This window comes from Hypomesus transpacificus, unplaced genomic scaffold (genome assembly GCF_021917145.1).
Source record: "Hypomesus transpacificus isolate Combined female unplaced genomic scaffold, fHypTra1 scaffold_142, whole genome shotgun sequence".
NCBI classification, from domain to species: domain Eukaryota; kingdom Metazoa; phylum Chordata; class Actinopteri; order Osmeriformes; family Osmeridae; genus Hypomesus; species Hypomesus transpacificus.
Genome location: NW_025813714.1, coordinates 150874 through 164781, shown reverse-complemented (window position 1 = coordinate 164781; position 13908 = coordinate 150874). Strand labels below are relative to the sequence as shown.

The window sequence follows — 13908 nt, the reverse complement described above, 5'->3', positions numbered from 1 at the left end:
TGCCGTGGGGGTGGGGGCTTAACAGCTCACAGGAGGGATTTCTTCCTGTGTATCTGTCTCACTCAAGACCTGTTAGGAGATTGTGTTTTAAAGCCAGCCATGTGGATTTTGTGGCCAATAAACCCATTGTCTCTTGCATTGTGGCAGACACCACATTTCCATCCAAGGAGAAATACACTAGTGATATGTGACAAACAAATTAAGATTTTTAATTCAGTAAATTGAATCTTGATCGTGGACACATAGTGTGTTTGGTAAATGTCTTTCCCTTATAAAATTACTTGTTTTTGTGTGTCCCAAGATTAGTGAGAAATTGTGGATTCGATCAATACTCAAACAGTAAAATTGTATTTAGAATATAGAATTGAAAGTCCTCCTCTTAAGTCATTTCCAATGAAACGTTTGAATTGTAACTTATCAATCAATAACAATGTCTAATCTCCTCTAGCCGCACCGACCTAATGGATCTTGCTGATTTAGAAGCGGCGTTTGGATTCCCTTTGGAAAGAGACTTTAAATGCTAAAGAATTTTGGATAAAAGACTCTTCCAAGCACAATCCCTGTTTAGACTGGATCAAGGGCTGGATTGTCAGAGATGTTACCTTTTCAATCAGCAAGGCATAAACATGGTCAATTCATTCAGTGACAAAGGAAAATCATTGCACCAGTTGTGAATTTGCCTCTACTGAATTGTCCATCAACTGATTAAACCGTATCTCAGGGTGATAATTATTGTAACTAGATAATGATGACACTACAACGTCCTACTTGCTTCCTTTAATAGAAAGTGCGTAAACATTTTCACTTAACTCTGCATAATGTGTATAGCGCATGTATCAATTTCCATTATAACCCACTGGCTTTACTTATGGCAATATATATATTTTTTGAAAGGACATTCATTTTTTACTCATTTGTAACATGAAGGCTGGGATTAAATACAATATTGTTTGCTTTTCAATAGGATGTTGAGACTTCTTCTCACTCTATACACTTTAAGGAATCTGTTACTCATCCAATATTTATGTTTAGTCGATGATGCTTCTGGACAGCCTTAACAGTTTCTCTCTTTCTTGAGTCAGCACCACATAACACAACAGTACATGTGATTTTAAAAGCAATTTAAAGAGACAGACTTAACATGTAAAAGCCTAACTGTTGGATGTGAATGTCTACACACAACCAAGTAAAAAAAAAAATCTGTTTTTAATGGGAGATTGGTTATGCAGTAGTTGTACAACATTTTTAACTATTGTTTTTCAAACATCTCTTTCCATAAATGGAGACGTATAAGTGGAACCGTAAAACAATAGCTCAATCCTCTTTAGGCGGCTCATATGTCTGTTTCACTGGCTCCCACCCCTTGACAAAAACACACCCTTTTTGTATTTGCATAATCAATGGTCCAGTGAGTGAGCAAGAGAGTGGGAGAAGAAAGAGAGAGGCCGAGCCGTCTGCTCGCCTGTGATTCGTTGCCAGTCCACCTAATTGGATCAAGAATGAACTTGCTTAGCTGTGTGCTTTTGTGTTCAGACTGGGAGCAGCCGGGGAAGAGACCATGGACATGCCAAATGGTGCGTAAAGAGTGTCATTGAGAAAGACCTAGGGAGAAGCAGATAAAGACAGTGGAGTAAAGAAAGCTAAAGGGAAGAGGAGGGGCGAGTGAGAGAAGGGGGGGGGGAAAGGGGGAGGATCCTGACTTTGTTCTTCCGTGTTGTTGCGAGCGTCTCGTCTCTCTCTCTTTCTGCGCTAATGATCGGGCACTGTTGAGAGGAAGGGCACCTGCAGTTCCCAGATGATTCAGCCTCTCCTGGCTACCTCTTACGTGACACATACAGACAGCATGTTGCTCCTGCCACTGCAGTGCCTGCCTGCTCTGTCCCCATTTCTGCCTCTAATGCAGCTGCAACTTGCCCATCGCCTTCTCACGACAATCCACTCAGCTCCAAGTCCTCAGGTGAGTGAGCACACTATTGCCAATTCCACCCTGGGACCACAACTAAACTGGACCATGAAAGATAATTAAAAGGAGAAGGAACACTTTATATTACTGGTTACGTTTTTGCTTTCTTCCCTGCGCTCAGAATTATATGTTTGTTTTCCCGGACTTGGTTTGTGCTTGTGTTTCACATGTGAATTCTGAGGGGGAACGTGTCCGACACGGAAGTCTTGTATGTTGGCTTTCCACACATCCGTTAACAAGGTTATCGCACCGCCCTGGAGAGTATCCTCCTCCCAGTTTCCCTCCCCCGACCAACAACCACACTGCGATCTGATAATGGAGAACATGTTTTACAAAACCTGCAGCAGTGTAATGCTTTGAGTTACGAGTCCAGGAGTCCAGAAAGCCTGCATCCGAGAGCAAGAGGGTGAAGGATGACTGAAGGAGTGGAGGATTCCTCCTCCGGGCTGGTCATTCCACCAGGAGCAGCGTCTCCAAGTGGCTCCACTGCCATTGATCCTGGACGAGTTCCCCAGGAGACGCCAGAGGAGGCGGTGGCAGGTGGCGAGGCTGATGATGAGGGCGGAGAGAGAAACATAGACGGTGGCAACACAGAAAGAAGGGGGCCCCTGGGATTGCTTGGCTTGGCGGGGTCCTGCTGTGTGTGTGTAGAGATGGAACAGTTGCGCAGTTGCCTGCATTCTGAGAAGATCTGCATCCTTCCCATCCTGGCCTGCCTCCTGAGCCTGGCTCTCTGCACCGCTGGCCTAAAGTGGGTATTTGTGGACAAGATATTTGAATACGAGCCACCCACACACCTGGATCCCAAACGTATGGGACAGGACCCCATCATTTTTGCTGAACCAACGCAAGGATTCCCTGTGTCCTTGCCCCACCCATCCTCTACCCCAGGTCCAACCACAACCTTTACGACCACAGGACAACCTGAGGTCTTAATAGAGGGGAAACCTACAGGAGTACCCTTTCTACACAAGTTTTCCCAGGTGACCCCTACCTCTGCATTGATGTATCACACTAACCTGCCCATACAGACTGAGACCCTTACCACCCCAAAACCAGTGAAAAAGGGAGCACCAACCTCTAACCATCAACCCACTCTGGAATCTAATGACATTGTCCCTAAGCTTTGTAAGTATGACCCACTTAGTATTTCTTGACAAATGTATTGGATTCTTATTTGGATGTGGTTATATTTTATTTTCCCAACTTGGGTAAATTGGTTTTCTGTAATGGGATTAAGGCCTTTTAAACACTTGGATTTCTGAAATATTTATTAAATAGAATACATTGAATGCATTTTTCTACATTTTGAAATGTGTTGTAGGAGACTGATAGAAAAACTATTTACAAAATAAATTGACCAAAAAATTGACTAATAAATTGATTAACGAAAGAAAATATCACTTTCAGATATGTACATTATTTGAAATACAATAATCAGCATTAACAATAATATAGAAAACAGATGAGCAAATGCCTGTGATTGTATTTTGTGAAATAATAGAATAGTTCTCTGAAGCTTTTAAGAATGTCTTATCCTCCTTATACTTCGTTCAACAACTTGCTGAGAAATAGTTCTGGTGCTGAGGTCTCTTGTTTGCAAGTCACGGCATGTCTGCTTTCAAAGTGTAGCACAAGTGGCCGTGACAAATCCTCTCAAGAATTACTATCCTCCCTCCAAGAGCAGGAAATGGCAACTCCCTTTCAAAAACATCACAGGCTATAGCTACCCCGCAAAATGTACAAACATCACTAATGAATAAACACATCCCTACAATCAGTCACCAACATTTTACATCCACAGCAAGTAACATATTTCCCCTCGCCACTTAATCATTATTTTTTTAACTGTAGTTGTAGCATGCATACGTTTGTCAGTAAGTTGGAGATGGCCTGCCGATTTATGCATCCCAAGGGTCATTTCCAACCAGGCATTTCCTGTCAGATGAAAATATGAAAATCGATAGCTGATGATAGACTTCCTAAAGCTAAATGCTGTGGTGCTGGAAGACTTCCTTCTTGGATTGAGCTCCATTTCAAGGTCAGAGACTGCTCTACGCTAATTGATTTCCCCCATCCCTGAGTTATGAAGAAAGACAATCCCAGCAATGATATCTGCTTTCTAACTGCTTTCCACCATGACTTTCAGAGCTTCCACAGTCATATTGGCTGCCAGCGTCTGTACTCAATTAGTTTTTTCCAAGAACTGGATGCTTATACTTTTGCAGACTTTACCATTTCATGTGAATTGCCATCAGCTGTCTACCACGACAGTTGTCTTCAGCAGAGAACTTACATTTCAAGTTGTGGCATAGGCCAACTATGTTTGAATAAAATAATATATCATTACTTTAGCTACATGGTTAGTTGTTTCGTCATAAATTGGGAAATGGAATTAGTTGGTCATTTCAGATCAAATCAATACCCAGAGAGCAGGTCAGCTGTCTAGCCTGGAAACAAAATGAAAATGACAGTAATATATTGATATTAACTGTCACTACTTTTTTTATGTATACAAGTGCATGAGAACAGGTTATTTCATTTGAAATGCCTATTAACAGAGAACTTATGGCCTGATCAGACATAACATTATGACCACCTGCCTAATATTGTGTAGGTCCCCCTTTTGCCACTAAACGTCTGAAGGTGTGCTGTGGTATCTGGCAGCAAGACATTAGCAGCAGATCCTCCAAGTCTTGTAAGTTGTGAGGTGGGGCCTCCATGGATCCGACTTATTTGTCCAGCAAATCCCACAGATGCTCGATTGGATTGAGATCTGGGGAATTTGGAGGCCAAGTCAACACCTTGAACTCGTTGTTCTGTTCCTCAACCATTCCTGAACAATTTTTGCTTTGAGGCAGGACGCATTATCCTGCTGAAAGATGCCACTGCCATCAGGGAAGACTGTTTCCATGAAAGTGTGTGTATATGGTCTGCAACAATGGTTAAAAAAAAAAATGAAATTCTGATCTGAACAACGTCAATCGCGGCACTGAACTCCATTGGATTACAAAAAGGACACCTGCAGATATAAACTTTGCAGAGTGCCGGGTTCTCAAGATATTTGTAGGAAACTAAACACAAGACACACAGACAGACACATAGAGGTTCCGGGCATTATTAGATGGATACCGTAAACAACCATTTGATTTTCTTGTTGGATTTGTGTAGACCTGAATATAAATATTCCCAGCAATCAATCAATCAAAGAGTTTATTGTCACATACACAAATTTCGTCAGTGCAGCGAAATTCTTAGAACTTGGCCAGCAACATCCTACGCAGTAGACAGTAGATACAGATGACAAAGTAACATAGCATATACCAAAAATAATATTTAACACTATAATATATAACACTATAACATATAACATTAACAAGTAACAACAACACAAGAAGAGTTAGAAGCAGTTTAAAATGTGAATAAGTGAGGAATATTGAATTAAGTAAAAAAAAAAAAAAAAAAAAAAAGAAAGCTATATGTTCAATGGTCTCATCAATAATCTATTCCTTAACAGCAACACAGCAGAAATGGATCTCATACAAACCCTATGAGTTATTCCCCAAAGATCCCCAGAGCTTATCTAAGACATTACAGTAGAAAATATTTGGTTAGAAGCCATCTTGTCGCAACACAACAAGGATAATCGTGCTTATGTGCTTTGGTAAGCATTTTTCCATAGTAGATTCTGATTTGCGCTTTTATCTAGGGACTCATGCACTGCGTTTACATGGATTCGAATTACTGGCTTAATTGGACTGAAATAGAATTATCCGTTTCTTGTTAACTCCTTTGTTCGAACAATTGCAGTCCGACTACAATCCGATCGACACCCCGAGATAACTCGATCCGAGTCGGTTGATAATTCGGACATCGCATGCTTGTAAACGGTGAATTGGACTATGAACTGGACTCTACGTCTTTGCCCACCACCCTCCCTCCCAGGTCGTGACCTGGAATTCGAAAAAGACGAAAAGTTGTCACTGCCAGGAGCCGGCCCGGCAGAAACAAACATACAACGCGAGCAACAAAATGTACTGGAACTTAGCCTCACCTTGCTCTCCGTTCGCCGTCTTTCTCGAAATGTAGATTTTCTTGTTGTTGGTTGTGGTGACGAGGTCAAGCGGAACGGGCTGTATCACCACTAGCTGTATCACCACTAGTTGTAATGAAAACAGCGCCACGTATCGTACTGGGATATGACATGCTTGCGGCCAATGATTCGGTTTATTCACTGCCATATATATTCGGATAATAGCAGTTGCCCCAAAAAATTATATTTAAAGACATTGGCTGCAACATTTAGCCTGATGCATTAAACAATGATGAACAATGATTTCAGAATGATACAAAGGTAGTTGTATGGTAGTTTGTGATTTTAAATGTTTAGGTATCAGGCATAGGCCTATATCTCCATCTAAATGATCAGAGTATAATTATTATAGCTACATAATTGTTAACAGTAGCATACAATTGCAAAACAAACCTAAATCCATACATCTATCCTCCATTCTCCCCAACACAAAAACCATGTTAAAAGGTTAGGCTACCGGATATTGTATCATAGTAGGCTATTTATTTAAAACAATGTCAAACTAGAGAGGGTACAATTTCTGGGGAAATTGTGGGTGCTTGCGTCGGTTGCAGATGGGTATGTTTCCAGGCTGTGAATATCAACACCCTGTATTTTTATATGCCCTTTCACTGGTTAGCTCCTGCGATTCCCACACAGCAGAAGTCTAGCAGTTAGTTACCTCTACAATTTACATGGGCTAGGTCTGAATCTAGCAGCAAAACGGAGCACAGCTGCCAGCTGTAGGTATGCAGTTAGCAACGCTAGTGCTAAATAAATAAATAATACATTTAGCTGGTCGGCTCCATGACTCCGGGTAAACGTGTGCTGACTGTGCGACATTAGGCTAGCACTGATTTCCCTTGGTGAACACAAGGCAGTTTTTGCCACAAAAACTGAATTCAAGCCTAAACCGTGCAACGGAGCGTATATCCCAATAGAAGCAACGCAGTCAGTACCAAGACTAACATTTTGACACCGACATTGTCTATGTAGTCCAAATATTGAGGGATCCTTAGGGGTGGGAAAAAATTATAATAAATATAGATGAGAGAGAACAATGGTTGTGCTCGCCAAAGGCAGGCACACCCAAAAAGTCAATGTAGGTAAAGGTCTATAAAAAAGTACCTCAACCTACGCAGCCTATCGTTCATGTCAATCATGGCGTGTCATTTTATTTTGATGAAGTGGGGGATGATGGAGCTGTCATAGTACACGGCTTAAAGGGAACGTTCTTTCTGGAAGAAGTCACGTGGCTGTGAACATTGCGTTTTGCCGTGGTGGATATGATCCATGTTTTACCTCTCGGGCTGCTTAAGAATAGGGTGCACATGCATTTATCTTGACTTCTTGAATTAGTTGGATTACGTGAACTAGAATTGGCTTTTATGGAACCGTTTTAGCCCTGACTGACTTAATGGTTAATTTAAGTCAGGTTTGGGATTTTAAATCTAGCTTTTTTGAGCCGCCGTTATGGAACAGGCCTTGGGTATGTTAATGCTAAACAGGCAGTAGTTACGCTCATGTTGCAAAATACCATCAATATGAGGCACTTGAATGAACAAAACATTTACTGGAGGGTGGTGGAGGTGTAGTGTTCTCACAAAAGCAGTTTGATTCCAAAGTACCATAGTGAGATGGGATATTTGTCCGGACCTTGCTAATCACTCAATGTAAAAGTTATTTAAAAGAAGAATTTGGGGCACTGCTGCCAAATCCTATCTGTAAGACAAGTACATGTTATTATGGTTTCATTCATCTTTCACCAAATAACTTGCTTTCTAAGTTCTGCTTTGAACTTAGAAAGCACTGAGTTCTGACTGTCCCCTCTGACTGTACCTTGTACAAACCATCATTTTTGTGTCTACAGTTGGAACTACAGTTTACGTATTACAATAGTGGTCTTTTTTAATTACACATTTATGTTGGATTTGAATGAAATCACTTATGATACCGGAAAGAAGTTAACATTTGCCTGTGTAGTTATTTTTATATAGTTTGTCTCAATAAACGAATATGCTTGAACAAAAATGCTTTCCACCTTAATATCAAGGTAAATCATGTGAAATATTCCCAAAGCTGCTATCTATAGCTGTATAGATATCCAAGGGAGCCTTTTCATTTATTCCGCTTTACAGGAGCCTGAGACATTTATTTACATGCTAATCAGTGCATTGATGTGATGTCTGATTAAATGACATGCAAAAAGGATCTGACATTTACCAGAGGAAGACTATGAACTTTTTAGGTATGCACTGACAAGGTCTGGGTGTAGATCATCTTTTACAACCGCTTCCAGAGGCCTGACTATAGCTCATCCCCCTCAAGGGCCAACAGCACAGCTCTGGTTACTTTAATGGCCTATAAAGGCCTCCATTCTGTATGTGTGATCCTGCAGCAGACATTCTCATCAGTATTTCAGGTGATATTCTCCATTGACAATGTCAGCAAGCCTCCCTCTGCAGATCTAATTGGATGTCACGGTCAGAATGTATATTGTGTAGTTGGATGTCAAGGAAATGACTTACAAAGAGATGCATTCAGTAACTATGTTTTACAACCTAGTGACTTCTACTACATTTTGCTTCAGTTCCCTACATTTACATTTAGTCATTTAGCAGACGCTCTTATCCAGAGCGACTTAAGGCCGATTTATACTTCTCCGACTCCGTTACGGACAGACGCACGCACGGAGTCGGACGGATTAGTTGAATTTATACTACTCCGACGGCTCTGCGTGCTGAAACAATTCACCGCCAGAACAGTAGATAGTGCTGCACTGCAATGCTAGCTAGGTTATCAAAAAGTCAGAGCAAATTTACAAATGAGCCGTTTCATCAATAAAATAAGCACATTTTCCGCAACTACACTGCCCATTTCTCATCACATTTTAATGTAGATGTTGATTTACATGTACTGTTTAGCTGAAATAAGAGTTGTAAAAACTTACAACAATGGCGGTCAAAGGATTCTGTTTTCTTGTTGGTCACGGCAACCCTGCCCCCGCCCCTGACTCAAGCAGTTCTTAATACGGACCAATCACAGCCAAGGGGTATCCGTAAAATGACGGACACACGGACTGATAGTCAGGAAAATCAGGAGGTGCACGCAGAGCTCTCCGAGGGGTTCGGAGAGGGCACGGAGAGGGAGTTCCATGACGGAGAGGGCGTTCCCTGTGTGCGTGTCCGTAAAAACGCAAACGTATAAATCGGCCGTAACAATAAGTACAGGGACAATCCCCCGAGGCAAGTAGGGTGAAGTGCCTTGCCCAAGGACACAACGTCATTTGGCATCGAAATGGCAACCTTCAGATTATTAGCCAATTCCTTTACCGCTCAGCCACCTGACTAATTCCCTATCAAGTGACTGAGCAAATACAACACAGTTTCCAAAAAGGCTTTACTCCCTTTGTGTCGAAGAAACTTGGAGATATGATGGCAGGTCACAGTGGTGTGGATTACAGATGATCTGGGTAATATTATGACAATTTTTATGAAACACAATATCATTCAGAACCATACACTACCTGGACATTTATTTTGGATATAATTACATGAATTCACTTTATTGCTGTTGAAAGTGCATCCACTTTAGTATTTATTAAAGAAAGTCCATTACCTAATTATGTGCCATCTGATGGCTTCCTCAGCTGAACCAGAGGTACTATAAGATATACTATAAGATATAGCTTTCGGTTTTGATATACTATGACCAAGACAACTTTAGGAATATGAAACCTTTTTTACCACAATATGGCCAGATAGAGACAAATGGCTCAGGTGTGAAATGCCACGTAAGCAATCTGCTTCAGAAGCTCACTCTGCCTGACTCTCCTCAGGGACTTGGTTATAGTGGCTCTTGAAGGTGTGGTCCTGTCACAAAGAAAAATGGATGCATGGTATTTTTGCACCGTTTCATTCAGCAGCCATTTGTTATATTGGACTTAGGCCAACAGCACAGTGTATGATGTCAGTTTCATTATGCTTCAAAATGTCCGCACCAGAGTCCCATTGCACCCAATGTACCACACTTAACTTGTGTTCGTCCACAAGATATTGTTGGCAATTATCAAACTCCATGCATGAAATGGACACATCTACTACACTGTACTGTAGCCTAGCCTCAACTGATGCCCACAGAAAATGTAATCTGGTAAATCCAAAATGTTAATACATTTGCCTTTGCTGTATCAAAACCATTCAGATACATAAAAATGGCAATCTGTGTAAAAAAGATTGTTGCAAGTCTCAAGGAATTTAGGAAAATATTTCTTTCCTTCAGTCTTTAGCAAAGTCTCCACTTCCTTTTGACAATAGCTTTCTGTTCACTTTGGGGTTTTTTTCACGATTAGTTGATTAATGATATGTAGGGACTGCCTTGCATATTATGCTAACTACAAAAACAGTTACAAGCAACCCAACCATTTAAACAATGTAATGGTATTCAGATAAAAGCATATCCCAGTACTATCTTGAATTTACATTTACATTTAGTCATTTAGCAGACGCTCTTATCCAGAGCGACTTACAGTAAGTACAGGGACATTCCCCCCGAGGCAAGTAGAGTGAAGTGCCTTGCCCAAGGACACAGCGTCATTTGGCACGGCGGGGAATCAATCCGGCAACCTTCTGATTACTAGCCCGGCTCCCTCACCGCTCAGCCATCTGACTCCCAATGCTTGAATGCTTCTCAAGTCTAATCTAGAGTCCAAGTCGAGTCAGAAGTAAATGAATAAGAATACCAGACTCAAGTGTCCATTTCTGGTATGCAGTGCCATTGGGAGTAACAGTATTAGTGAAAATAGGTAGTCATTAAAACCACCAGAGGAATCAATTGGTTTAGCATCACTAGGTTTGGTACACTTGGTTAAGTATACTTTGTGGAACCTGTCTAGATGTTTCAGTGATGCGACACATTTTGACATACCATTTTACTGGTCTCTTTTATGTATATAAACGGTAAATGTTTCCCCTTGTTTGTCAATGTAGAGTTGCTGCATAGAGCAGATGAGTGAGGACAAACCGTCAAGGTTAATTCTGTGTGGATGTGTGACATCCAGAGGTTCCCGCTCAGTTGGGAATTTTTTCACTGTGGTTGATATTATTTCTCATTATTCATAGTACAAGTTGCTTCAATGCCCACTGCACCTGTGGAAAAACCTGATTATAAAAAAATTCTAATCTGGAACGTTACTGGTAATAATCAAAGCAAGCACAAGTCCCCTCTTTTAGGGTATAGGTTTGATTTAGCCTTTGTTTACTATTGTAATTCTTCATACTTGTTCAGAGCACCTTTTCTGAAAATAACATTCTGGAAACTTGCGTGGCGAGTAAAAAGGTTTACAGTTAATAAAAAATTATTCCAGATCAGGAGAACAGTGCTGTAGAATCACTGTCAACTCTTCACACCAGCCACTGTTAGTGTAAAAACAAATACCACCGCCTTTCGTTTTGCCTGAAAGCACAATCCGCGAGTCACGATCCGCTCTCAGCAGTTTAAAATCTGCTATCTGTAGCGCAGAGTCCGGGATCAGTTCACTCAGACATGTCTCCGTAAAGCACAAAACGGAAGATAAATGATAGTCTCTGTGCGAACGCACGTTGGAGAGAAATATCCCTGGTAACGCTGTATGTTACCCGCGCCGACGAAGTCACACCAGAGCACCGGCTTGTTTACCTCTCCTATGACGCATCGCTGTTAGGACAAAACCAAGGGTGGCTTTGACTATAATGCCCCTTAATTCTGCTGCTGGAAGCAGAAAAGTGGTAAATAAATCCACAGGAGTTGAAGTCCTGATGTTTAGAAGTACTTCTCTTATTAGAGAACCCCGGAAATCTTAGCAGAACACTGAATTAACAAAAAGACGAGACAAAACTGATCACACCTTCTGACCGAGGCTTCCATCTTTGGCGCCATCTTGGATTAATCTTTTGAGATTAGTATAAAATATACTGAGTGATTAAGGTTCCTTATGGGAAGTAGATTATTGATTTACAAATGAAGAGGCTGACAGTTTCTTTAGTTTTTAGATACATTTTTCTATTCCCAACCAGGATCTGTGGCTCAGCTTTATATCTCATTCGACAGGGAATTTCGGTCATGATAACTGGTTAATTTATACACCGGTATTACATTTGAAAAGTATATGCTTTACAGTTTTACCATGTATTATTATTATAGGGAGTATTGACTCCTTATGCAAATTATGTATGGCAAAACAAGTGTGTACATCAGGGGTCCCCAAACTTTTTTTTGCGAGGGCCAGATAATTTTCCTTTCTTTAATGTGGGTCCGGGTCAGTCTGTAACAGAAAATTACATGGGCTGGAGTAACTACCAGTATTTTTGTGGAGATTTTATTATGATTTTAAATGGGGCTGGGCGATATGGGTAAAAAATTGTCGATATAGATATTTATATTTACATTCGATAACTATAATTAAACGATAGACCACAGATCTGTAGTAGTAGCTAAATAAGTCTCCTCCTCAACTTTTTCCCTACACTCGGCATAAAGTTTAGGCAGAGCGATGTGAGAGAAATGTTTGCGGCCAAGGAGCACGTACCTGGGGTCAAGTAACTTAAGCTTTTTAAAACCTTACTTTTTATCAATAGCCTACCTATCAATACCTTGGCGCAAACTCACACCTTCTGCATGTTCCAACGAGTGATTTTGCTTCGGGTGGTAAAAAAGGTTTCTTACATATTAGTATTATAATTGGACCAATATGCTGTTCTTATTGATCCAGAGACATTCTAAGAAATCCGCAAAACCGTTTGCAAACCTCTCCAGAGGTCCGCAAACGATTTACGGACCTAGCAAGCGGTTGCCTTGGAGATGTTGACAACATGGCGTCTGCTCCAGATTCTTCGTGTTTGATTTGGGATTTTCCTACGTGTTGTTATATTATATAAAAAAACAAATATGGACTTTCGACAGATCTACCAACACCTTTGTAAGCAGAGATTTGTTAAAACGTTTGTTAACCAAGACCGTAGGTCGAGGTCAACAAGAAGTCCACATTTTCAGTTTGTCGTATTACCAGACTTGGTAGACACCTGTTTGTTTACTACACCAATTTGCACCAAACATTGCTCTGCTCTTTGTCGGATTTCAAAAAGCCAAACAACTTCCAAATAACTGAAGAAGACGAACCCTTTTTATCAATAATTTCTTCATTGGAAGTTGTTCCCTCGCCATGGCAATCGCTGCCACTGTTTTCGGCAATAAGAAGGAAAGGAGCCAACTGAGGTGGCTCGGGCATCTGATCAGGATGCCTCCTGGACGCCTCCCTGATGAGGTGTTCTGGGCACGTCCCACTGGGAAGAGGCCCCGGGGAAGACCCAGGACACGCTGGAGGGACTTTGTCTCTCGGCTGGCCTGGGAACGCCTCGGGGTTCCCCCCGGAAGAGCTGGTGGAAGTGGCCGGGGAGAGGGAAGTCTGGGCCTCCCTGCTTAGGTTGCTGCCCCCGTGACCCGACCCCCGGATAAGCGGTAGATGACGACGACGACGGCCTATCCCAGTATATATATAGTGTCACTGCAGTTTTGCCATTGGGGTAACAATTCCCATAGGACATACGTGTACATTTTATTTGACTTGTTGAGGCAGGAAGGGTAAACAATGCCCTTAAGAGGTTCTCCTTACCTTGCTCATGATATTGTTCCCTTGTGCGAAACATTAAAAAGTGGAAGCACAACTGTATGTACAGTATGTGAGGTTCTTCATGGAGTTTGTTTACGATAGCTGTGGTAACAGTAACTGTCACTCAGGTTTATTGTCAGACATACAGCATAGCAACATGTCTGTGTTCATCCTTGATTGGTGTTGTTGCATTAGCATTTGTCCATGGTCCTGGTCCACTCATTTAAT

At 41.4% G+C, this 13908-nt stretch overlaps 1 protein-coding gene across 11 annotated transcripts in view; it reads left to right on the top strand.

Moving 5' to 3' along the window:
• nrg1 (neuregulin 1) overlaps nucleotides 1–13908 on the top strand; it is a 220875-nt gene that overhangs the window by 167167 nt on the left and 39800 nt on the right. The window contains exon 1 of one of the 11 annotated variants that reach the window (XM_047051221.1): nucleotides 449–3091. The exons of 9 other annotated variants lie outside the window; for them this stretch is intronic. In XM_047051221.1, coding sequence (XP_046907177.1) covers nucleotides 2377–3091 — 715 coding nt within the window. In that variant the 5' untranslated portion in view covers nucleotides 449–2376. Of the gene's footprint in view, nucleotides 1–448; nucleotides 3092–13908 lie in introns of those variants that run through there. One more of the 11 variants, XM_047051220.1, reaches the window with a different exon arrangement.